We start from the raw sequence: 27,217 nt of genomic DNA, 5'->3' as shown, positions 1-27,217 counted from the left end.
TGACATTTGTGTGGTTCAAACGCTTGAAAATATTTAATTGGAATTAAATATTTAAATATTCTATAGGCCAGGTGCAGTGCCTCCGCTAAATGACCGCCTGCCTCTAACATTTTACACTATGCTGACAATGTGCGTATGTATGTATTTTCATATTATTTTGCACCCCCACAAAAAACATTGTATAACTTTCAGGCTCTTGCTTCCAGAAGCCAAGCACTGCTGTCACTCAGTCTGTGGCCCTAACCTCCCAATGACTCACCACAATGAGACACAATGATTCGACTGCTAAAGATGGCGCTGACTAAATGTCTTTCCATCCATCCAAGGTTTGAATCATTGAGGATTCAAGGTCACCTCTTGAACTGAGTTATTCCAGTGTAATTCCTGAAAACCGAGTCATCTCTGTAGAGAATGAGCCTGCCAGGGTCGAGGAGTGTGAAGCATTCCTCAAGCTGTAATTCACTTCAATCAAACATTGTCTTTGGTGGCTGTTTAGTTCACCCCTGTGGAGAGGGATTCTCTGATGGAAACCGTGAATAATCAGCCTTTCCATGCACAGTACAGCTACCCTTGGTGAGTCTTGTTGGTCATCATCAGGTTGTTTAGGCTTTGTTGTGTTTGTCATTTATTCTGTACCTTGAAAAAGGCGGATGCGGCCACCACTCTGATGCTCTGTCAGATCCGCCATCCCCCTGGAGTCCGGGGGGATTCCCCCTCAGCGTGCGTAGCATCAGAACCACAACAGCAGCAGTAGAGCTGCCATACAGCCACTCACCTTTCTCACCCTCTGCCAAGCCCAGCCGGGGGCATGGGGGGGGGGGGGGGCTGAGGGAGGCTGGCCCCCATTGTTCTCCTGAAACAATTCTCATTGAATTGGATGGCATGCGGTACCTTTTGTGTGCTGTGGAGCCCGTGCGTTGTGGCGCTCCTGGGCCCTGTCGTTAATGTGCCATCACCACACCTCACTTCCTACACAGACACAGGCAGTGCCCGGCCTGCTTCCTCCATCCGTGACTCTGACTGTCCCACACACACACACACACACACACACACACACACTTAGTTCATTGCATACATGGACACAGAATTCTTCCCCCCACACACAAACGCACACACACAAACACCCAGACACAAACACATACACACAACGTATATTGTGTGTGTGTGTGTGTGTGTGTGTGTGTGTGTGTGTGTGTGTGCGAGAGGGGGATAAATCCAGCATGCCAGGTGATGTAATGAATGAGTGGCAGGAAGTTCATTTTTATATAAAAATAGGGAATACAATGAATAGGTCAGGTTGGAAGGACTTTAGAGGTAGTCACTGGAGACGAGGTGTGTGTGTGTGTGTGTGTGTGTGTGTGTGTGTGTGTGTGTGTGTGTGTGTGTGTGTGTGTGTGTTTCTGAGTGTGTGTGTGTGTGTGTGTGTGTGTGTGTCTGTGTGTGTGCAATGCATGCCTGTATCGTGCATGGCTGCCTTTATACTTTATTTCAGGGTGCTTTCACACCTGAGCTTTTTGTTCAGTTTTATTGGAGATTTTCCCCGTACATGAAATTCAGTTTGCCGTGGCGCGAACGGTGATTCGAACTCTCGTTCGGACCAAACCAAACACTCTGGTGTGCTTCCAAACAAGGGTCTGGGTCAGCTTCTGAGTGAACTCTGGTTCTGTTCGCTTTAGGGGTACACGTGATCAGACCAACTTATAGGGAGCAAACCAAAAAAACAATGCATTGTGTGTTGAAGACACACTAGCCAGCTATAGCCGACGAGAACTTTTCCTTGGTTAAGATATGTTGCGATCAGACGTGGTGTAATCAGGTGGTAAAGCACTTCAAATGATAAATAAAGCAATTGCTTTTGTCCCTCACAAAAACACCAGCCTTTTTCTAAATTAATCAGGGACTGAATGGTGGAAATTTAGTTTAATTTATAGGAACACTCATGAAAAATCCCAAGAGCTCACAAAGTTCTTGCTCAGATATTAACTTATCTTAACCTATCATTATGCTATATACAGTTTGTACAATGATTAATGGTGGATCATTGACAATTATTATGAAAAAAATATTATATTCTTAGTATTGTTAATATATACTTTTCTCTTTGTTAAGACAATGCTCATATTCATAGTATGAGCTGGTGTTATTGTATTTTGGTTTAGATTTTTGAATGTGATTGAAGCTTTATTCACTTAGACTTTAATGAAAACCCTCAGGGATACACAGAAAATATCAAAGGAAATTTGAACAAAAACACAAAGTTCATGGATTGATTGCAGTCAGGATGAAGTTCATTTTCGAGTTCAGTAATGTAACAATTTCCTGTGTGTGTTTAATTCTGTGATGACAGGAAGGGTGTATGCTGGAGAGATAGTAGAACAGACAGGAAGAGATCATCGCGCTGTGACCTATGACCCTGTCCGTTGTTCATACCCTGCCGGCCCCGTGACACATTCTTCCTCTGCTTATTCACTTTGTTTGTAGTGATATTGATCAGATATGTACATTTCTACTCATTTGTTTAATGATTGATGATGAAATTAAATAATTTAATTTGGTGTAATTTTGACTCCCTACGAACACACCATGCATGTTTACAAGCAAACCTGTGTGTATGTGCTGGTGTCCAGTTTTGGCTTGCTGGTTAGGGCTGTGGGGTGTGCGTGCCGTGCTCATGGTGTTGTGTGTGTGTGTATGGTTGTGTATGTGGTTGTTTGTGTATGTGTGGTTGGGGGTGGGTGTGTATGTGTGTGTGTGTGTGTGTGTGTGTGTGTGTGTGTGAGTGAGGGAGGGCAGTTGAAGTGAAGGTATGGCAGCAGAGTGACATTTCCGCGTAGCGTGGGTGTCTGGGTTGGGTGGAATGGAAGGATGAGACACCCCTCCGTGCCCCCACCTCCCCCCCCCCCCCCCCCCGGGCACAGGAAGTCCCTATCAGAGCACAACAGGAAAGAGACATATTGAAAAACAAGCACCCATCGCTTTGGACATTAAATCACTTCCTCTACCCCACCCCCCATGTGCTCTTGGCAGACAGAGCAGATCGATCAGCTCTCTGTGTGCGTGTGTGTGCCTATATTGGGGAGGGGATGTGAGAAGATGTGTGCGACGGAAAGTAGGGCCATGCCTATAGGATTGTATGGATATTAGTGTCGACGTTTCCCCCTGTATGTGTGTAAGTTCACGTACGCAGGATCCACCGGCGCTTGTGATTGGCTGGAAGCAAGTCTTGGCGAAGTCCTCACAATGTATGTACTCTGAATGATAAAGATTCACCATCGCTCAATACACCCAAACATAGCCCTTCTCGTTTATATTTAGAGATCACAGAAGGCCTATTCCGGGCCTGGAGGTATCAGTCATTGCGATTACGCTCGCGCCAACACACAATGCAGAGAGGCGAGCCTCCTTTGATTTAGTGAAGCCACTCGCAGATGCAATGAGTGCCGTAGGATGCCGGTGTCGCATAAACGGCCGACCGGCGCTGACTGATCACACGGCTCCCAGGACTGGGAACGGGGCTTTGATCTGCACAGTAAACAGACAATAAGACGTAAAAGGGTTTTTATCTGTGGTCTGAGCAGGAAACGGGCCTCCGCCGCTGACAGGAAGAGACTCCAGACCTGAGACTCAAATGTCTGAATGCCGAAGGACCAAGGGCCGAGATGTATCTGCCCACAGTGTAGAAATATAAATTATATTTTAGATTTTCTATATTAAATTTGGGTTGTGTCCAGTTTTTTTCCTTAAAACACGATTTTGAAACCACGGTATTATCAGCGTTGTCCAGTCCATCATGCAGCGGTGAAAAATATTACTTCCCCATTTCCCTATGGAGGGGGCAGGGAGGGGGGGGGCACTTCCTGTTTATGTCTGGATGCAGGTCAGGAGAGGGAAGATAGGTGCCCCAATGCCTGGAGATGACCTTTGCCCAGCTGATACACGACACAATAGAAGCTGGGATCTCCCAAGTCCGAACCAGGCTCTCTCTCTCTGTCTCTGTTCCTCTCTCTCTCTCTCTCTCTCTCTCTCTCTCTCTCTCTCTCTCTCTCGCTCTCTCTCATCCAAATCTAATCTCTCTTCAGTGTCTCCGTCATTGTTGTAACATCCATGTTCTCAACCCCACCACCCTCTCTTGGCCCTGTTGTCCTTCCTCCAACTTGTTCTCCTTCCTTCTCCGTCACTGCGCTCAGACACCGACAGGCCAAACAGACACATTTCTGATTATGCATTTCCTGCCGCTGTCTTAAAAGGCTTCAGAGGGCTCTAACCACCCCTCCCCACCACACACCTCCCATCCCGGCGAATGCGGTAAAACAAATAATAGAGAGAGGCACGCTCCGGTCTTCCCGAGGCACCTTGTTTGTTTTATGTTCTGCTGATTTGCCCAAAACAGGCGGCAGTCAGTGGCTGGAATGTTTAATTTAGGAGCTCGTATTCCCCTTCCCACCCCTGGTCCATCCGTGCGGTGTGTGTTGCCGGCCGGGAACATCTAGCGGTCTGACAGCAGGGGCCTGGGAGAGGGGGTCCGGCGGCGGGGTTGATGGGGAGGTGGTAGTGGGGGTGGAGTTGGAGGGGGAGGGGTTGGGGGGGGGAGGTGGGGGAGGGCGTGCAGGCTGAAGGAGATCCCTGGGTCTCCAGGCGCAGTCATTAGGGGGGTTCTCCCCCGGTTTGGGAAGATGAGAAAGGCTGCCTCGCTTATTCAGGCTTATTGATGATGCACCCCCCACCCTACCTCCACCCCCTCCTCCACCACCCCCTCCCCTGCCCCCCTGATATCCATTATGTATGACTTTTTACAAATTCACACTGACGTTTATATCAGTCGTGAACGCACATGTCGGACTTGGTTAAGTGCCCCCCCCGCCTGACCCCCACCGACGCTCTGTCCCTCCCCAGACTGCTTACAGATACAGGGCGAATACAAGCACTTTTACACTACCTGCGAGAAAGACCATAACTGACAATAGGTTTTTTTCACACTACTTTTACACCACACATCGTTTTTTTATTCTAATGTAATGAAACAATGTTGCGATGATGCGCCGATGCAGTGTATCTTTTTTCGTCCAACAGGAGTATCCATTTTCTTGAGATTATTAATTCATGATACTTGGAATTATTCATTCCTGGTTTGAATCACTCCTTGTCTCTTTTCTATGGGATTCCGAGTCTAGTAGATATCCACAAATGTCTTAAATTCGTAATAATAACTTTTAATATTTTTTTACTTTTATTTGTGTATGAATGTAAGTAAAATGTATGATTTCTAAAAATACTTTAAACAAAGGGACTCTCAACAGAAGTCTGCATTCTTCCTGAAGGCCTTCTCATGCAAGATGCCTAACCCTTACCTACCAGTGTCAACACTTCCCTCGAACATCCCTTTACGTCACAAGCTAAATTAAAACAATTCAAAGTTGTCTAGTTCATTCCCACCAACAAGGATCAACTCGCCAGTTCAACAAAGATTTAGTAAATATGAGCATTCTAATGCCCCTTTTCCACCGACAGTACCAGCTCAACTCGCCTCGACTTGGCCCCCCTTTTCGTGTGTTTCGAATCTCCAAAATGTGGTACCTGGTACCTGGTACTTTTTTAGTCTCGACACGACGTGCCTGGAACCAAACCAAGTCGTGCCACACTAAGTCGTGGCGAGTTGAGCTGATACTGTCGGTGGAGAAGAGGCATAATGGAATTTCAAAAGGCTTTTATTCCTTGGGTCTCCTCCGCCTGCCTCTTGACTAATCATATATACATTTCCACATTGACAATGTTTGCTATAAGAATGTCAGGAGTGTGTCTCAATGACGAGCGGCTTGTAGAAAGAATGGAACGGAAAAGACGGAAAGGAAAATAAGAAAAGGAAAATAAAGGAAGCACTCGCTATCGATAGAATACTAGTGGCATTTAGCCAGGCAAGGTCTTCTACTTACTTCTACTTCTACTCACAGTGTGGCTCGGCGACATACACTGTGTGGAATGCAAGGAGGAATACTGAGATGAGCGGGTGTTTACCGCCATCCGTCAACCGTTTAGAAGCAGCAGTTGAGATCACTGAAGGTATTCCAGCCCAAAAAGAATTGGTGGAACTCAGAACAGTCCAAAAAGATCAAGGTAGTCAAAGAAGGGAGTTTGGAGTTCAACAATTGACCAACTCAATCTTTACGAATTCTGAAATGAGCCCTTGTTTTGAGATGGGTACTTGTAAGAATGCAAAGCTTGCAATAGGTCCCTTAATGACCCTGAACACTTTTTTTCTTTTAACTGGATGATCCTTTTCCTTCTGAGATATATTTTACTTTGTCTGGGTCACCCTAGGTATTCACATTAGATATTGTCATGTTAAGGTGCATTCATACCAAAAGCAAAGGTTGCTCACTCGAGAAAGGTTTGCGCGTTGAGCAAGTTATTCAGCGTCAAGCGAAATTCGGGCCAAAGCTCAAATATATCTATCTCACGTGAACACCCACGAATGAGGCAAATTTGTGTCATTTGCACAAGTAGAATCACGCAAAATTTGCATGAACAGCGTCATTTGCGCTGCACCATTCGAGCCATACACGCCGCTGCCAATGGCATCTATTTTCATCTTTGCATTGACTTTTATGTAGTCACGCCACACCAAAACAGTCTTACTTATGGTTAGAACACACCTTTATGACGAGTAGTGATATCCATTTCCCCAGTAGCCTCCAGTCAATTTGATATAATCTGGTGATGTGATGTGTAGGTAAGCAGTTAAAAGTTGGTTTCATAAAAAACAATTTTCTTTTCTTTCTATCCAAACTGGACAAAACAAAACCACCATAAGGCCTGATCCGTAAACCCTCCGCCCAACCCCCAGAGTACCTTCCCCATGAAGGTAAAAGCCAAAGCTGAACATGCTCCCCCCAATGTTGTTTGTGAAGTAAATAACTAACAAACCCTGAGGGGTGTTCCAAGAACGGAGGTTTAACAAACACAGAGTTAACGCTGAACTCTAGGTTGTCCGATCCTGTGCCGACTAACCCAGAGCTGTCGGTTCCACAGCACCGGTTATGAATTAGTTCAATCAACACGGGGTTGGTTAACACAGGGTTGTGCGCGTTCACGGCAAACCTATAAAGACGTGATGTATGGATCATGGAAATCCTGATCAAAATGGCGAAACGGGCCGCATATTTTACCGATCAAGGTACTAATTATTCTTTTTCCTCCCTCAGCAACTAAAGAATAAAAATGATGGAAGAAAAGTGTTTTTTTTATTTTTATTTATTTAAATGATTTCTGCAAATGTGGTCTCGCATCCTTTGTCAGCCCTTACAAACATTTGCGAATGTGTTCCTCCTCGAGGAACGGGTAAAGTGGGGAGGCATCTCTTTGCGCAGAGTGGCTATATTGTGGAGGACGGCGCATGCAACAATTACATCGCATGCCCGTTCCGGACAAACTCTTAGTCCACGTAGGCATTGGAATCTGGACTTCAATATCCAGAATGTATTTTCAATCTTAACGCGGGTTCTGCTGTGTGCCAGGTTAAATGTTGTCTGTGGTCCAGGAGCGGATTAGGGTACGGGGTGATGAGCGTCGGGAGGCATTGATACCCTCGATCTCCTAGGAGATCCCCATCGAATTGCCCTGCGATCAAATACAAACTTTGAGCTATCTTGCACAAGCACAACAATTATATGAGGTCTATGATATGTTCATAATGCAACGCACCCTGTTGAAATGTATTGCTCACATTGGATGTGTGCCATCAATGCACCCAATTACATTAGGAAATCCTGAAATATAACACCCAGATGAAAAGTCAACAAGGATAATTTCGGAGCCATTTGGGAACACTTAAAGTAGATAATGCTGACCTGCAAGTTGGTGAAACTCCATGAAGTTACGCAACAACCGCTTCAGCGCAAGATAGACGCACTGAGCGGCAGACGGTAGCTTTGTGCTCAGCATCTCCTACACTGTACAAAAAGCTACCCGTCGCAAAAAAACGGAAAGCTATGCAAATTGTTTGTAGTGAACTGAGGGCAGATCCACGATTGGTAACATTTGCAATGTAGGGTTGGAGAAGGCTATTTAAATATATCAAAGAATCACGTGAAAAACTATATCTCTCCAGCAAAAAGTCATCCGGAAAGGACAATATGTCGAGCCGTGGTCTAATTAATCTCTCTGTGAATTGCACAAATTATTTGCGCTCCGATATCAATAGGCGAACACGTAAAAGCTGCGATAAACGTGGGTTTAAATAGCCTACTCTGAGCAAAACCGGGTTATCTTCCAAACTTAACCTGCGCAAAACCTGCTCCGACCAGGTTTGATTGAGAGCATATGTTTCCATAGCAACTTACATGCCGTGGTCATTTTGGAACGGAAAACCTAGGGTTGCCGCTAACCCTGGGTTAACTTAGCTGGGTAAGTGATAAAACCGGCTTTGTGGAACACCCCTCTGACCTCCCTGTTAGTATTATAAAGTCAACAGAGTGAATACAGCAGTGTAAAAATACACAAACATACAAATAAAATACAGTCAGAGTTAGTTACCTTAAATTAATAATTTATTGAGCTCTTTGTGGATTTTATGGAGGACCTTTTGATTACACGCATACAAATGGCAGATGTCAATGCCCATTTGCCTTGCCTGTGGAGATAATGTGTACATATTACCCGAAGGGGTGCAGGCAAGGACGTGGTTAAAACCTTTGTGTTTCTGCATGAAACAACTGCTCTATACATGACTCAAGGATGAGCCAAGGGGGATTCATGGTTCACGACTTTGACCCAGCACTTTTACACGCATAATGAAACAAAGGTGAATCTAAACAAAAAGGTTTATTCTGAATCAAGACAAAAAGCTTGGGAATAGAGTTCCTATTGAAATGTCAACATATTTCTTTGGAAAGCAAAAGTCGCAGTTGAATGGTTATATGATTAGACCCCTTGTTGTAATGAGGGACTGTCCTTCAACTGTGTATGTATACATATATATGTTTATAGAAGAACCAAGAAGAACCAAGTGCAAGTACTAACAATTGCCAGGCTTACCCCATTCCCCGTATACAGCAGTGATAGCTAGCTACTGCAGATGCTACACAATTAAGTACATGCTACACAACATGCATGCACAACACAATTAAGTACATGCTACACAATTAAGTACAATGAATGAATACAACCTGCATTAAGTGCATTCATTAAGTGGCAGGACATACAACAAACAATAGTGCAACAGACAAATAAGGGACTGAATGGCTATGTAGAGTCTAGGTGAACTCTGAACAGGTGGGTTTTGAGTCAGTTCCATCGACCGCCTTGTATGCCAGTACCATCATCTTGAATCTGATGCGGGCTACCACAGGGAGCCAGTGGAGGTGGCGGAAGAGGGGAGTCACATGGGAGAATTTAGGTAGGTTGAACACGAGGCGCGCTGCCGCGTTCTGGATACGCTGCAAAGGTTTAATAGCAGAGACCGGGAGTCCAGCTAGGAGCGAGTTGCAGTAGTCCAGGCGGGAGATGACCAGCGCTTGGAAGCTGAGCTGCTTCCCTTGTGAGGAAGGGCCGTATCCTGCGGATGTTGTAAAGTGCAAATCTTCAGGATAGGGCCACTGCGGTGATGAGGTTTCTGGCAGTTGGAGACGGAGATACAGTGATGTTCTCGACAGTGACCAGTAAGTCCAAGTGTGGGCAATCTTTCCCCGGTATTAGGAGGAGCTCAGTCTTGTTGAGGTTAGGCAGTCGTCCAAGTGCTGACGTCTGCCAGACATTCAGATATGTGCGTTGCAATCAGGGCTTTGTCAGAGGAGGGGAAAGAGAGGAATAGCTGAGTGTCGTCGGCATAGCAGTGATATAAAAAACTGTGTGATGTAATTACAGAGCCTAGAGATCTGGTATAGAGGGAGAACAGAAGGGGCCCTGGCCCCTACGAGGCTCTGGCAGCACGGAGGGATTCAGTCACCGCGAGGAGAGCCGTCTCAGTGGAGTGTGCCTTCTTGAAGCCTGACTGGTGATGGTTAAGCAAGTTGTTATGTGAGAGATAGGAGGACAGTTGGTTAGAGATGGCACATTCAAGTGTTTTAGAGAGGAATGAAAGAAGAGATACGGGTCTGTAGTTCTGGATCTCGGTGGTGTCAAGGGTTGGTTTTTTGAGGAGAGGCTTTATTCTGGTAGTCTTGAAAGACGCTGGAACAATGCCTGAAGTGAGGGAGAAGTTAATGAGGGCGGTGAGAAATGGGGGGAGGTCGACCGAGATGGCCTGGAGGAGAGAGGAAGGGATAGGGTCAAGAGGGCAGGTGGTGGCGTGGTTAGAGTTAACTATTCTATTGACCTCTTCGGGGGTGAGGGGGATGAAGTGGGTAAAAACAGAGGTGGGGATGGGTGGAGGGAGGATGGTGGCAGGGGTAAAAGTGGAGCTGATGGTTCACCTTCTGGGTAAAGTAGGTGACAAAGTCGTCAGCAGTGAGGGAGGAAGGAGGCGGAGGGGAGGGAGGGGTGAGGAGGGAAGAGAACATGGAAAATAGTTTACTTGGGTTGGAGGTGGAGGAGTTGATTTTAGACCGGTAGAAAGTAGATTTGGCTGTTGACACAGTGGAGGTGAAATCTGAGAGAAGGTGAAGATAGTGAGATAGATCATTAGGACAGTCTGATCTCTTCCATTTCCTTTCAGCTGCCTGCAAATCTGCTCTATAAGACTGCATAAGAGATTCGGACAGCCAAGGTGGAGGGGGTGAGGCTTGTGCAGGTCTGGAGTGGAAGGGACAGAGGGAGTCCAAGGAGGAGGAGAGGGAGGATAGCATAGTGTCTGAGGGTTCCTCAGTGGTAGTTGGGAGAATTGTTCGACAGAAGGTAGTGAGGACAGAACAGTTGAGGCAAACATAGAGGGAGAGAGAGATTTCAGGTTACGGCGGCTGGTGACAATGTGAGGGGTAGAGAGGAGGGAGGGAGAGGACTTCAGGGGGAGAGAAAAAGCAACAAAGTGATGGTCAGATACGGGGAGCGGGGTGACAGAGAGAGCCGAGGTACTGCAGGACCTTGTGAATATCAGGTCAAGTTGGTTACCAGCCTTGTGTGTGGGGGGAGAAGGGGAGAGTCAAAAGTGGCGAAAAAGTTGGTTAGTTCAGGTGAGTGTAACTTATATACTTATATATATATATTAGATTTGGGGTGCTGTGCTGTCCTGTTCATCTTATGGCATGATTTATTGTCAATTCCCTATGTATGGAAGTAAATCTGTCTCATCGGATTTTGAAAATAAAAAGCCATTGAATTTCAAGCACTGAATATTTATTCATTGAAATAACGCATCTGGATTTTTTTCCACTGAATTAAAGCCATTGAATTTTTAGCTCTGAATATTTATGCATTGAAATAACGTATCAGATTTTTTTTCTTCTGAATTTAACTAAATATTCCAAGTTAAAAAATTCAATAGTCTAAATTCAGATTCAAAATGCTATGTATTAATTTCAACTTAAATATTTTCAACGTCCCCAAATTCAACATGGCAAATTCAGCTGCAAAATTCAAGGTATGAAATTCAGCGTTAATATCGGGGGACCCAAGAAAGAGCAATCGATCCCAGATGCTAGATCGCGGTCAAGCAAGGAGAGCGAGCGGGTGTTACACTGTATTCTGCGACCCACCGGAAAGTGTGACCCCATGGGGCACTGTTGCACATTTTCTACAACATGCACGAGTTTGAAGCGTAGACAGGCATCAGGCATGAAGTGGTTCACGTGCAGAAACATGCACAAGCTTAAAATGTAACGTTTGTATCGTCATCGATCACTCAGAATGGATGCATTCATTTTGGACACCGGGCGATAGCATGTTGGCTGAAGCAAAACGGTTGATATGCCTCTGTGGTGGCATAACGAGCCGACAGTATTGCGCACTGAGTGGCATGATACAGATAAGAGGATGATATGAGATATGAGAATTAAAATCAGGTTGCTGTCGGCAGCTTCTTTCTGAGGCACGCTGTGCGTCCACTGGGACTACAGGCTGCTGCCACTTCAGTTGCCACTCATTGCGCAATACTGTCGGCTCTGCACTCTCGTGCCACAGTGGGCAGCAGGCTTCAGATCGCCCCACACTCACACCAGTAGGCAAAGGGACCTCGGATCGCCCCAAATTGGTGCCCTAATAAATTGTGCTCTTAACCCACTACAATTACCCTTACACTGCATGCAAATCCAGCCAAGTATACAAGTAATACACACACACACACACACACACACACACACACACACACACACACATACACACACACACACACACACACACTTTATACTTTATTCAATTCCACATTACAAGTAAATTTTTGAATGATCAAACAGATCAGATTAAAACAGATCAGCACATTGTTATGTATGACAATACAATCTCAGGGGTACAGGAAACATCTCCTTTTCCAAATAAACATGCTTCCTATAATGGCTGAAATTGAGCAGTACTTTACCAACTGTTTGGCTCTTGTTTTAAATAGCCCCCCAATGCAAAGTCCCCGGATCACTAGCCTCTGTACATGCCTTAGACTACCAAACACCAGCACAATAAGCTGGCATCTGTAGCCAAGGTTTTCAATGGTGGATATTAGCGATTGGTATTTTACAGTCTTAGAAAGGTAAGAGTCCGCCATAAACAGATCAAATGCACATGCTACTTCAAATAGCCTAACTGTTCTGGAATGCTGAGATATGACAACAATATCTGGTGTATTTGGAATTCCTACAAAAGTGTTTGCAGGTGAATTAAACCAATCAGACTGTACAGTAATGTGTTTATAGAGCTTTTCATCAGCCACACAGGGAATCTGAGCAGCAATGAGGTCCACAAGTCTGTCGTGTCTGGCAATATACAGTCCTTTAAGTGATGTGCAACTGTTCATAATGTGGGCTACTGACTCCAGGTGTTGAGGGGGGTCATGCAGCGTGCAGAGGGGTAAATGGATGGAGGGAAACCACAATGAAAGGTTGTATTTGGTGGGAAGAACCTGTAGACATGCTTTTATACAGAAAATAAGGATCTCCTCCCTGATGTTGGCATTGCTGTAGATGGTGTGTGATACAGAGTGGTCTGCACAGGGCAGTTTGGCCAACTTTCCCTGTAGTTTTAGACCAGTACTCCATATTTTGGGCTCTCTGAATAGACAGGAGAGTCTGCCTGGATGTTCTAGGCTGGAGCAGGTGAACAATGCTGTTATGGTGCAGCCTGGCTTCCACAACAACAGATGGATCCTCCACAACTGCATCAGAGACCTCTACAGGTTGGAGATGGGAAGTCCAATTCAGTTCAGTGCCTGTTCTCTGGCATAAGTCATTTAGGTCTGGCCAGTCAGATGACACGCCAAAACCCTGTGCTCGTCCATCAAGCTTTCCATTGGGCTTTCTTTTAAAGCCCAGGAAGTGGTCTTCCCCACTGCATGCATGTAGCACTTTCCGTCTCTTAAAATCCAGAATTGAGGATGCTCTGGCCATTTGCCTCACGCTGGTACCAGCGTGAGGCAAATGGCCAGAGCATCCTCACCTCACCAACATGCTGAATTGTGACAACACTGGTGTTGTCACAATTCAGCATGTTGGTGAGGTGAGACTGTCTTGTGGCGGTATACTCTCACATGCAGTTTGGAACTCCCAGCCCCCCATCCTGTTTTTTCTGGAAGATAAAACATCTGGTGGAATGTGTATTAAAGGCACAGCCATTTCCTAACCGTGTTCACGGTTTTGTTGTCCATTTCACGCAGTACTTTCTGTGGAATATGGACATTTGCAAAAAGATGTTGAATTTTAGAAAAAGCTATGTCTCGTATTGCTTGCAGTTTAAAAGTTACATGCAGAGGTGCTGCGTCGATGAGATCCAGTCTGGTCATAAACTGATGTGCCATGTCATTAACTTGCTGATTCCATTCTCCAGCGATGTTAAATTTGTGGCCAAGGTAGTTATAGGTCTCATGTCTGGAGTACACTCTGATTGGCTGGTCTAGGATTTGAAAAGAGGGGGGCTGGTCGGTTTTTGATCTATACCAGCGATTTCCACCACTTCTCCTCTCATAGAAAACTGCATATTCGCTGTGCTTTACTTGTAGGCCAGACCATGTAAGGAATCTATCAGTGCATGACAGCATGTTGTTAATCACACCTTCATCTCGGGATGCGATGGCCACATCATCAGCATAGCCCTGGACTGGGTTAGGTGACAGGACTTGGGGCGGGGCATATGCACAGAGCCATTTTAGCCATTTATTTAATGCAATAATGAAATTTACAGCACTCCATAGCCAGTTTTAATTCCTACTTCAAGTGGTATTGGTCTGGTGAGGTCTTTTCCACAGATTACTTGTAAGAAGGAATCGCTATATATATCTTTTATTATATCCACATAGATTTTAGGGAGCTGTATCTCTTCCAATGCATCAATCATGACTCTGTGAGGCAAAGTGCCAAAGGCATCTCTGAAGTCAAGAAAGACAATGTATATCTTAGCAGATTCGTGCTTGAAATCGTCAATGGTCTTTAAGCAAAAAACATGCTCATTCATGCCTTGTCGGTCAATGTAGGCTTTTTGTTTGTTGGACAGAATTCCAGTATCAACCAGCCATGGCAGTATTCTTGAAAGCATGCATTTCATGAAGACTTTGTATACAGATGGCAATAGAGAGATGTCCCTCCATGTTGAGGGCTCTTCTGGTACTTTGTACATTTTTGGTATTCTGTGAATGAGTGCGCCCTTCCATGAACTAGGGACTTTACCATTAAGCAGACAGGTGTTAAATATGCTTTTCAGTATGTGGCAAGACGTCCGCCTAGTGGCCTTGAGAGTCTCATATGTGACACCATCTGATCCACTTATTTTATTATTAGGCAGGTTTACAATTACTTTTTCAATGTCCTCTATTGTAAATGCCGATGTACATGGCGGTGACTCAGTCATTCTAAGTCATCATTCCACGGGGGTAATTCAAAAGAGTAGATGGATCAGAGTGCCATTTTTTCTGATAGTAATTGTACACTTGCTCAGTGTCACCAGGGTCTGACGGTGGCGTGGGAAACATGCAGTCATTTAGGATAACGTCAATCGCCTTCGCTCTGCGGTGCTGCCACAGGTAGGTTAGCTTGTTTTGGCCTACCTTTTGGGGTTGTCTGCGTTGTTCTCTCATGGCCGCAGCAATCGCTGGCTGGATCACCTCCCGCAGGTACTGCAGATGTTTTTCAATCCATTCGGTTGGATCCACAATAGGGTTTGATTTAGATCGCATGTTATCATCCAGTGGCAAAGTCCTTAAAATCCGAATTATGTACTTGAGCAACGGTAATCCAAATTGTCTATTATATTATGTCTAGTATATTCCATTTTTGAAGAAAGCTCCATTGAGAATTGTGAACCACTTTGACCACTTCCTGAAATCTCCGGTGAGTAAAAACTGTTGTTTTCCTTGTAATCGTTTAGTATCCAGGCCTTTCCTAAATTGTCTTTCGTGATACTGGAAATTTGTCCATTCATCTTCTGTCAGCAGGCGTTTGTAATCCGTGAACTCGTTGATGGAGTATTGTAGGCCGACGGTAGATGTTGTGGGGTAGGGTCCAGGATTTGTGCATGGTGTTTGTAAATTTTACCGCTTTGTATTGCCAGCTTAAAGGCAACTTTGATGGATGTTATCAAACACATAACAATGAGTGCTGTGCGTAAAATCATGTCGGAAAATTCTCTACATTAACGGCGGCAGTTACGACGGGTGTTTGGCCTAGTGTGGCATAGGGAGGTCAGACTGGCGTGCGCTATGCTCCGCCACACACACACACACACACACATACACACACACACACACACACACACGCACACGCACACGCACACTTCACATACAGGCATTAGTTCATCCTTTATTTCACAAACTGCAGTAAAAGGGTAAAAAAAAAACGGTGTGCATTATAACAAAAACATGAATACTAAAAACTAAACATAAATACTAGCATCTGGGATCGATTGCTCTTTCTTGGGTCCCCTGATGTTAATGCTGAATTTCGTAAATTTTGCAGCTGAATTTGGCATGTTGAATTTGGGGACGTTGAAAATATTTAAGTTGAAATTAATACATAGCATTATGAATCTGAATTTAGACTATTTAATTTTTTAACTTTGAATATTTAGTTAAATTCAGAAGAAAAAAAATCTGCTAAGTTATTTCAATGCATAAATATTCAGAGCTAAAAATTCAATGGCTTTAATTCAGTGGCAAAAAATCCAGATACGTTATTTCAATGCATATTCAGTGCTTAAAATTCAATGGCTTTTTATTTTCAAAATCCGATGAGACAGCTTTACTTCCATACCTATGCAGCTGTAATTATTTTAATATTGTTGAGAACTTTGCTGTGACATTTTGGCTAATGGCCCTCCTTTTTGACCAATATATTCATTGTACAGTTTAAACTATTCTAATCTGTTGATTTATTTTAAATGAAGATTCAGAATTTTTCCAAATTTTCATACAGGCTTTTGAGTTATTGGTAGGTTGATGGGTTATTGAAGGTTCGGATCATCTAACTGGGTAGGGTGTACCCCCAGCCAAAAGCTCTCGGTTCGATCCTCCTTGTCCATACCTGTAGGCTTGAGAAAGATAATAAAGTACGTATCATAAAGTACATCTTGCTGTAAGTCCCTTGTGATGTCTGCTAACTTAATAAATTGTAATTTAATGTGTGCCCACCTGAGACATATCGCTCTGCTAGCCATCCCTAGGTGAATATATTCCCCTTATGTAGTCCTAATCACTTTAATTTTCCCACTGAGTCTTTGGGGAGCTTTCCCTATTAAGAACTAAGGGTTAGGGGGCTATCGGCCAATCTGTTAACCCCAGACACTGAGCCAGAGAAAAAAAATTAAGTTGACTTGATTTAACTGGAACGATATACCTTGCTGCTAGGCATGCACATTTTCCTTAATATGGAAACATAAATTATTTGTAATCAAGAAGGAGGATTCAAATAGATCAACTAATTCAACAAATTAAATAATTGTTTGTATTTAAACTCCTGATGTGTTACATTTCAATGAGCTGAACTGGAGATATCTGTAGTCAATGCTGATTTAAATTGATATATTCTACAACATAAAGGCCAGCCATTATGTAAAAAAATAAAGGCTCTCTTTGATTACAATAATTGTTTTATTGACACACCCAAAACCACTCACCCCATCTGCGCAGCCGAGCTATGCTACCTTGTGTCACATAGTTGCACAGCCAGTTAAAGTGGATATTAAATGTTATTAAGTTTTTCTTATTCTGAAAGTTTCCCGCCTACTACCTTGGAGGGGCTCCATCTTACACATTGCAACTTTAATAAGCATTTTATCTACATACAAGATATACTAAGAATTTAGTTTTTTGTTTTCGCCCAACTTCACTCAACAAAGTTGTACCACTTTGGCAGCTGGACTTGTCCATACGTTTCTAGTGCTTCTCTCTTAACCTCCAAGTTTTCCTTTGCAACATCTTTCAAAAATATTCACTCGCAGTGAACATATGTCCCCCAAATCTCTGGATTTCATTATCGACCGACAAAGGAGTGTTTCAGTGTCAAACTCACTCCGAGATTTAAATGTATTAGGGGGCCTTGTGCATGCAGTCTCTGCCAGTTAATTAATTGCATTTCCTTGAAATGGGCTAAGACATCAGGGGAACTCTATTCACGGCTTCCTTAAAGATGCCTCATTCATTTCAGGTTGAAGACCACATAGTGAGTGAAAAGAAAAATATAAGAAAAACACAGCTTTTCACAATCAGCATAGTCTCAATGTGCTTAACCTCAACAGACCGCCGCAGTATGATCAACAGGCAGCGTTTGAATGTCTGACATCACTCAAGGGCATCCCCGCTCTATATGCAAATAAACATGTACATCATGTCCGTTTGCAAAGATCAAACGCTGTGTGGTTTGTAACCGGCGGGAGGCAGCAATGCACCTCCACACCTGGCCTGGCCTGCCGGAAATCAACCGAAGAAGAAGGAATCGAAACTGTATAGAGTTCGCAAACCCTCACCCAGGTTTGACACTCGTAAACTGTCGTAAACCTTCCTGACCCGTTCAAATGTTCAGACGTTATGTGCAACGCCGGCTTATGCGATTCAATGATTTGTATTTACTTCAATATGTGGCAATATTCGGGCCAGAGCACCTCAAAATGAGCTCTGAGGAATCGGACCCCCATGCCTCCTCTTTGCACCTTGATTTCCTTCACAACTCGGAGCTGTCCCCTTGTTATCGGATCAGCCGTGGCTATGCCGGGTGTAGGGATGTAACGGTATGAAAATTTAAACTCACGGTTATTGTGACAAAAATTATCCCGGTTTTCGGTATTATCGCGGTATTTTTAAAAGTGTGTTCAATATGTTCAGAAAGCACTGATAGGCGTACGGAAACTGAAATAGTTTTAAAAAAAAGTGTTCATTATATTTATTTATATATTATATTATCAAAAGTGCAACTTTTAACACCAAAGGAACAAGGGTTCAGCATGTAAACAGCTTATATATCAGGAACATTTACGGTAGTGCAGGTTTAATCCAAACATTCAAGACATAAAGAACAATATGTAAACAATTATTCGCTCTCCGTCTCCCGCCGACACTTCCTCCGCAGATCGCCGTGACAGCGACCTCCTCCTCTCCCCCACCTTCCCCCGCTCAGCGCCCGGCTACAACCGATAACGGGAGTTGTTTTGTACTTTGACTCTTGTGTATAAATACTACTGCGACGACGGTGACTACTACTACTTAAGACAGAGGGATCTGAGATCTGGTTAATTTCCCTGCACATCAGGCTTGAGGGAAGCCCAGGCTGATCGTCCGCTGAACTCCTATATAATGGAGTTAGTAACTGAATTACTCTATAATAAAAGTAACTAGTTACCAGGGAAAGTAATTATTTGCGTTACTGTAAAAAAAAAAAAAAAGTAGCTTTGTAGATGCGTGTGTCGTTGTGGGATGCTTCATTAAATTAGAGTTGCTTACAACGGATGTCGACAAAGTCTTTGCTCCTGGACATAATGTTCACTTTACATGCACATTCTTGCCTTTGACCTCAATGAATTTGAAGTAGTGCTTATATCTCCACCTTGAAAATGCCAACTTTTCATCGGATTGCTCCGGACTCGCCATTTCTACTGCTTCATTGAATCTGTTTGGTGTTTGTGTGTGCGTGTGCGTGTGGCACGCGTATCCTGGCTTGTGTGTAAAAACACTGGCTCCGATTGGCTACCATGAAACACGACTCTGCGTTAGCCAATCATAATCGCTTATCTCGTCGTTAACCCCACCCGGTCTCCGTCCTCACTAGCAGTTTTTGTGTGCAGCCAGGGGTGCGTTCGGATTACGCAGTTTATTCAATCAATTCATAGTAACGCACTGCATTTAACTGTCGGTAACGGTAACAGCGTTGTAACAACGGAAAAATCCATTAGTTAGATTACCCGTTACTGAAAAAATAACGGCGTTACCTAACGCCGTTCTTTTAAACAGCGTTATTCCAAACACTGCTCTGATGAAGCGCTGGGAAGGATTTAAGCACACGGTTTCCACACCGCGGGTGCGGTTATCCACCGCGATAATAATTTTATTTGAAATGAAAACGGTAATTGTTATTGACAACATTTTTATCGCGGTTTACCGTTACACCGGTAACCGTTACATCCCTAGCCGGGTGCGAACAGACACCACGTGGACCTACATTTACAGTACATGTACATTCTCATCGGCCAGCCGTTTTTCGGCATGGTTCATTTAAATCCGCTTTTCCCTCGTCAGATGTTCTATTTGTGGAGTGCTCTGTGTGGTGGAGCCCTGGTACTCAAGGCCGGCCGCTTGACACACAGCAAGTGCTCTTCTTGAAGATGCCCAAACCCCTTACATGCTTGGTCCTGCACCGAGCATTTCTCCCCCGCTAGTTCACCAGGGGCCAGATTCCCTGCTTTCTCCGTCAGCTGCTGGAGCCGCCAGCAGATAAAAGAAGTTTTGGTGTCTTGCCTGCCTTTCTCTTGCCAGATTCACCCCTCTTACAAAGGAAAATATGTGTTCTGTATACGCGTGTGTGTGTGTATGTGTGTGTGTGTGTGTGTGTGTGTGTGTGTGTGTGTGTGTGTGTGTGTGTGTGCGTGTGTCTGTGTGCACGTGGGTAGGAGTATTTGTGTGTTTGTTTGAGTCTCTGAAAGACGGCGCAACAGTTTTAACAGAGCAACCGTGTTTGAATTAGATGTTCTGGCCCTCCTCTTGCTAAATGGATTTCTGAAGTGGCTGTGGTCCGGGGCTTTCAATCGGATGTAACCTTGAGTCCTTTTTTTATCTGTGCTATGTGGGATTTAAGTGCCGGTATAACATGAGTGCAACTGAATGCATGCACCTCATTTTTTGAAATTGAAAATTCTCCAAAGGCTCCTGCCTATTGTGAGGGCAATTAATGGAATGCTGGCAGCGAGGCTCAGGTGCTTAAAGTTTTATTTCTCTCTCTCTCGCCGTCTCTCTCGCTGTCTCTCTCTCTCTATCTGGCTCATTCTCTCTCGCTCCCTTCCTATCTCTTTAATGACTAATAAAGGATAATCATCATTGAAAAAATCATCCTAATGCTGTAGGCTTGCTCTTTATGCTAAATAATGTATAATACATGTGTTGAAATGAAGCGGCAGTGGCCTTCGGACCCATCCATCTCCAAACCTTGGCGTATTTGTTTTGCATGCAGGAGTGAGGCTTTTGCATAACAATGGCACGCGCTCCCCATTTAGAAGAAGAAGGAAAAAATCTAAAAACTGGGGGCTTGCCTATTAATTTGATCTTTACATTTTTTAAGTCTGTCCGACGGCCCAACAAACAACGGGGGGACGCCCCCGGTCAAACTTTGGCGCGAGTGATTAGAAACTTGGCTAATTGTCTCTCTGAAGAGTTCCAGTGTGTTCTCCAGCCTCTTGCACTCCGCATTCCCACTCAGCGAACTTCAATGGCCGCTAAGTGGAGTAGAATGCAGTGGAAAACACAATGTTCATGGAACTTTTTTCTTTCTTCTTTTTTTCTTTTCTTCTTCCAACCCAACCTATAGTGTGTGTGTGTGTGTGTGTGTCTATGAAGCCCCGGTTACACACATGTCAGATGGCTTGTTTATCCATCGTTCAATTGTCTTATTTGCTTTGCTCACTGGGCTTTTCATTATGCGAAGGCTGTTGTGAGTGATATCATGTGACTGGCCGTGCCCCGCCGCTGCAGCGAACGCAACACCCTGGCCCACCACTGGCCCCCGTGGGCCCCTACGTACCAATGAGGCGGACTGCTAAGCTGCCTCATCCCTCCTTTGTCTTGTTTCATTGACTGACATGCTCTCCTCCAGCCCAGTCTGTCTGATGCTCATTGTGTGCTTCGCCCTTTAGCCCTTCTCTCTCCTTGCTGCCGCTGCTGTGTACTGAGCTGTGGAGGAGGGTGAAGAAAAAATACACACAACAACACGTCTCCAGAAATGTTGCCAGTGTCAAGTATGTGAATGTGTGTGTGTGTGTCTGTGTGTGTGTGTGTGTGTGTGTGTGTGTGTGTGTTTGTGTCTGCCTGTATGTGCATGCGTGCGTGCATGCATGCGTACGTCTCCAGAAATGGTGCAAGTGTCAAGTATGTGAATGTGTGTGTGTGTGTGTGTGTGTGTGTGTGTGTTTGTGTCTGCCTGTGTGTGTGTGTGTGTGTGTGTGTGTGTGTGTGTGTGTGTGTGTGTGTGTGTGTGTGTGTCTGCCTGTCTGTGTGTGTGTGTGTGTGAGTAACAACTGTGTATGTGTTTTTGCGTTGCTCTCGGCGAGTACTTCACCGCCTCCCTCACTTTACCGTCTGTTATCATTCGAGTTAGTTGGCTTGAAGCGAGGGCCCACCTCGGGGGAGGTACATAGCTTGCATTTCTGAGTAATTTCACCTGAGGCTCCTCTTGTTAAATTCTATGGGTAAATGTATATAAATTATTTATACCAATTCATTGCAACTGAAAGCAGGCTTAACACATTTGCAGACAGGAGGACAGGCACCACAAGCCAAGCTCGGAGAGGAAAGTCTAGGGCGGCCGGGGCTGGAGCAATGGGTCTATTCCTGACCAGCATCCTTAATGCAACGCTACCACACAGATACCTGCATGACTTCAGCATGCAATGACTTATCCCCAGTAAATCACTCTGTGAAGTAATATGATCATCTGAACGGCAGAGAAATAGCATCTAAAATGTTTTATTTTTCGGATGCTGTTTTGCATTGAGTGACATTTGGGTACATTATATGACATGAAAACAATAGAAAAGTTTGAGTTCCTTGTTGGTTTGCAGATGATTAGCTAATTAGATTTAGTTTGATTACATATTGAAGGCAATATGTAACTATATGTGTTCCAACCATTGGCATGGTTTGAAATCCTTCTATTTTAGAACTGGAGCCCCATTATGTGAAACAGTCTGCTTGACCAAAGCGTTTGAGTGCAATTTAAAAAAAAAAAATCATCATCACTGTATCCATTTTTTTCTTTATTTAACTTTGTAATGTATTATCATTTACAGAGGTAAGTACAGAGGAATTATGTTTTTGTGTATGTAATGATTGTGTTGTATTCTATCTTCCAGGAGCATCCAGCTCTCAAGATGGCTGCCCTGCCAGTTCACTGTAGCCTCTGCCCCTACCGAGCTTGGGTCGCCAACTTCCGGTTCCTCCCACAGAGATGACCCATGGCCCCAGTAGACTGTGTCCGATATTACTATGTACTATATCAGTGATCCTAATTTTACTCAGCATTGTCATTTGACTTTTCGTTTGTGATCTCGATGTACAATGTGCGGTTCACGTGTTCATTCAACACATAGTAATAGGATAATAAAATTGTCATGTATGGTAAGACACTGTATGTAATTAGGAGTGTGTTCCCAACCTTAAATCTAGATGAATAGAACCCTAAATATAACGAAACCTTTTATTTTTATTTCATATTTCTGATTGGTTATGATACCAATGGTTGTATAGCTTTATTGGGCCAAACAAAGGTGTTTATGGTCTTGTAATGAATTATCACAATCTCATTGGCTAAAGTTACGACGGTACTAAAATCATAAAGCACAAAAATGTTGTATTGAGTTCACTTGTGTTCATTTTAGAATAAAGTTCAGGTTTAAAATATGATTTTCACCTTCCAGGAGAGGGAAACCTTCCCTTTTAAATGCACTAACTATAACTTTCTGGAAATAGACAAAGTACAATTATGCATGTAAAAAATAAGTTGTTAGTAGTGGTCATTCATTCAATTTCCTAATGAAATGCGTACATATTTATTGAGTGTTATAAAAGTGAGTCATTTATTGAAATATGAGGAGGAATTGTACCAGCTGCAAAATAACCCTACAACCAGCAAGTTGGTTCTGTTTTGTGTTTGTTTTTCTTCTACCAGGTAGTCATGTGATAAAAGTGAGATCAACATGACATCAGAGCTAGATAAAGGGATATTGTGTCAGTGGTGTCTGTGTTTTCTGTTGACATGTATAGCAGTTACTATCATCATCTATGACATCCCCCAAATCCAATTTTTCTTCTTTCACCTAATATGTATATTGCTCAATATTTGTATATATTATAAAATATATATGAGTATGTCAGTATATTATTCATTGCAAATTCTTCAAATATACCTATATCTATAGAAATATAGAAACCTGTGAGCCTCCTAGCCTAAACAGAAGGAGCTGCTTGTGTGTGTGTGTGTGTGTGTGTGTGTGTGTGTGTGTGTGTTTGTGTGCCTGTGTGTTTGTGTCTTGCAGTTTCTGAACCAGGACACTGAAGTGTGCCCTGATCTGTCATTGTTTCTTAATGGTGTTAGGTTTCAACTGAATATTTTTGATATATGGATTAAGCTTTTTACATACAGATCTAATTTAATTATTTGTTTGTATAAATTGTGTACCAGCTTTTTATTCTCTAAGTGATTATAAACTATGTAGAAAGGTACTTAAATACTTTCATGAAACACTGAGTAGGGGCGCATTTTTACTATTTTCTTACATTGAAGGAATTCCGCAACACATTTCTTTGAAAACATCAAGATGGCTGAAAATGTGCATCTATGATGTTTTTTTTTCTTTAATGTAACACCAGAATTCACAGCTAACAGGGACAGATACAGTCTTTGGTATCAGAGCAAACCAAGAAGCAGAGCAATGGTGTAGAATGAACTCAAATGCAGCAGCATCCACTGTTCTTATAATACCTTAAACGATGATCCTTGCTGAAATAAGTATTTTTAAATGTACACTCCCATTGCTATCCAAAAAGAGGAATATTATTAATTTTTCTTCGTACCCTACTGTATCTCACCTCATTTCATTCTCATCTGATCTGGGTGAAATTATTATTAAAAAAAAAGAAAAAACGAACATGCAACAGTAAACAAATTTATTCTGCTGTTGACACCTCACATCATGTAACACAAAGATGAAACCCAATGATGCAATAAATTATCTTCATTATTAAGCATAACCAGCAAAATACTGTACAGTAATACGGTAAGAGCACTGTAAAAAAAAAACAAACATGTTCTACAAAAATAAAAGTGGAACTGAACTCTTAAACACAAATGCAGAAAACAAAAGGAAAATGGCCAATAGACAGATAGAAATAAAAAATCAAAGTTTGATTCCTTTCTGATTTTAGTGTCTCACGACATAATTTAAGTACTGTTCAAATGAAATTTAAAAAAGTTAAACACTACATACACCAACGAAAGCAAACCAAATTGATCTTTTTCTCATTCGTCATTCAATTTAAATTTTCTTAGGAAATCATTGCTTTGCAATTTATGCGTCATCACAGTTTTCTCCCATATGACTAGATGAATGTAAACACCTCTTGAATTAAACCTTTTTTTTTTCTTGTTTTCCTTTTAATCTTTACAACATTAATACTTATATATAATTTGTACATATTTTTGATTCACATCTGCACAGTTAGCTAGCATGGCAATGAAATAAGGCAAGACTCAGAACTGTGACATCACACATCGTTTTTTATATCATATAATACTGATAGTTATGTTGTTTTGTTGCTTCTTTCCTTTCGGTTTCCGGCAGCAGGCTTTGGGCTGGACAAAAATTGCCTGTCTTCATCTCAAAATCCTAATGACACCATTTTTTTTCCCCACAGTTTTTTTTCTGCAAATGTTTTAATGAAGCAAAATGGTTTCTTAAACGGGGTGGGCTTGGATGATAAATACAGTTGATCTGACTAACAACATCCTTTATTCAAATGATATCTTTCTGAGGTACACAGTAAACACTGCTCAAGTTAAAGACTTTCCACAGTGGGTGGTGGAGGGGGAGGGGAGGGATTACGGACACTTAACTACGTGACCATGACAACTGAAAAGATTTTCAGACATATAACCAAAAGAGTGAAAGATATTTCCATTTATTTCTTAATTTGTCCTTTTTCATTTTAAATGTTTGTTCATCGACAAAAAGTTTAGCGTTAGGAGATGCTGGTCCGTCCACGTTTCAGGAGGTCCCACAGAAGACCAGATCCTAGTTGTCTGGTCCGAGAGGGTCCGAGGATCCGGTAGGCAGACCGCTATGTATCAGAGAGTCTCCAGAGAGAATGACTCACTCATTCTCCTGCTTATCTGTTCAGTACCAACAACAGTTTCTTCAAAGACCTCGAGTTGCACTGAAGGATTGTCCCGCCAAAATGGCTGCCTTTAATGTCAGCGATCCGCCATCTTTTCTCTGTCCTTCTCCTCAGAGGTAAAAGTATGTAATTAGTGGTATAGACTGGCCCCGTCGCTGCATCGTTCCACTGATATCTATGTCCATAACAGAGTCTGCAAGCATTCTCCTACTTTTTATGCCTCCCCCTTTTTAAACAATGTCTGTTTTAAGTCTCCCTCAAGAGTTTGCAGAATCATCTGCTTCAGATCTCTCTGTCCATGTTCAGTTATTTTTTTAATTTGTAGATTAACGTGCCATGCGCATCGACATCTCTTCCATCCATCCTGTGTGTCAGTGTATACTTGGGTGTGTGTGTGTGTGTGTGTGTGTGCGTGCGTGCGTGCGTGCGTATGCCAATCAATGCATCGCAAACGACGCGACAGAAATGAGAGCAATGCCGACCACCATCCACACCTTACTGTGGCTAGGCGTCCTGTATACTGTACGTGTGTGTGTCTGCGTGCGTGTGCGTACGCACGTACACGCCGCTCCGCCTCAGCCATCGGGACTAGTGAGTTCACAGCCTGCGGCAATGACAACGAAAACACAACTCTGCGTTCACTGCGTCAACGGGCTCACCAAAAAAAAAGAGTCCCCACACAGATGTGTGTACACACCCATCATCTCCCCTCCTCCACCTCCCCCATCGCCGTCTCCGTCTCCGACCTCCCCCTCCCCCCCTCGCCCCGCGGGGGGGGGGGTCCCGCTCTCAGGCTCGCTTGGCGTGCAGCATCTCGATGAGCAGGTTGTTGCAGGGCACGTCTCCGTTCAGGTGCTTGTAGTACAGGTACTCCTCTGCCTGCAGGCTGATGGCACGGATCTCGGGCAGCCGCAGCAGCAGCTGGCCGAACTTGTCCATCTGCTGCGGGTAGTTGCACATGACGTAGTCCAGCAGCGCTGCGTTCACCTGCTCCTGCACGCTCTCCACCAGGTGGAAGTTCTCCAGGTTCTTCACGTCTATGGACAGGAAGGAGAGGGGGAAGCAGGAAGGGGACAGGAAAGAGGAAGGAAACCGAAGGGTCAGACCGGGATAATGTATGGCGCCATTCTTTTTTTTGCCTTTTACTGCTTATTATTTTTTATAGAAAGGTTGACCGAAACACAGCAAAACCTTGTTTTTCTACGGCATGTTTTTACCATACAGAGTGTGACACATGTTCCCTTCCGACCGCTAGAGAGGAGGCCCACTACCAGGTCAAACCGATCACGGACCTCTTGATCATTGTTCTGGTCAGGGAAGTGACTAGAAATAATTGTTCACTTGTTTTCCAAATGTACGAGCCAATAACGGGACGATGAGAATCCCTCCCCCCCTTCCCTCTTTTTCATTGTGAACTGTCTCTTGAGAGAGAGAGCGAGTGAGAGAGCGATGAGATAGGAGAGCAGGTGAGAGCATAGAAAACAGGCCAAAATCCTCAGAGATTCATTCCCCAGGAGGAACTGAATTATGTAGGGCAGGGTTTCAGCCCTGCAATCATTGGCAAAGAGCTAT

General features: G+C 43.6%; 2 protein-coding genes across 2 annotated transcripts in view; one reads left to right on the top strand and one right to left on the bottom strand.

Moving 5' to 3' along the window:
* LOC311353074 (adhesion G protein-coupled receptor D2) overlaps nt 1–22,704 on the top strand; it is a gene marked incomplete at both ends in the record, with an annotated part of 63,086 nt that extends 40,382 nt beyond the window's left edge. Inside the window, one exon of the mRNA XM_084472910.1 lies at nt 22,606–22,704. Within this exon, the coding sequence (XP_084329036.1) occupies nt 22,606–22,704 (99 nt within the window). The remainder of the gene's footprint in view (nt 1–22,605) is intronic.
* A 1,699-nt stretch (nt 22,705–24,403) lies between these two features.
* Nucleotides 24,404–27,217, bottom strand: part of nr5a2 (nuclear receptor subfamily 5, group A, member 2) — a 67,250-nt gene continuing 64,436 nt past the window's right edge. The window contains exon 7 of the mRNA XM_084473339.1: nt 24,404–26,682. Within this exon, the coding sequence (XP_084329465.1) occupies nt 26,435–26,682 (248 nt within the window). The 3' untranslated portion in view covers nt 24,404–26,434. The remainder of the gene's footprint in view (nt 26,683–27,217) is intronic.

Source organism: Micromesistius poutassou (assembly GCF_964030765.1).
Source record: "Micromesistius poutassou genome assembly, chromosome: 9".
In the NCBI taxonomy this organism is placed as follows: domain Eukaryota; kingdom Metazoa; phylum Chordata; class Actinopteri; order Gadiformes; family Gadidae; genus Micromesistius; species Micromesistius poutassou.
The sequence above is the reverse complement of the archived record's forward strand: the minus strand, read 5'-3'. Positions and strand labels throughout refer to the sequence as shown.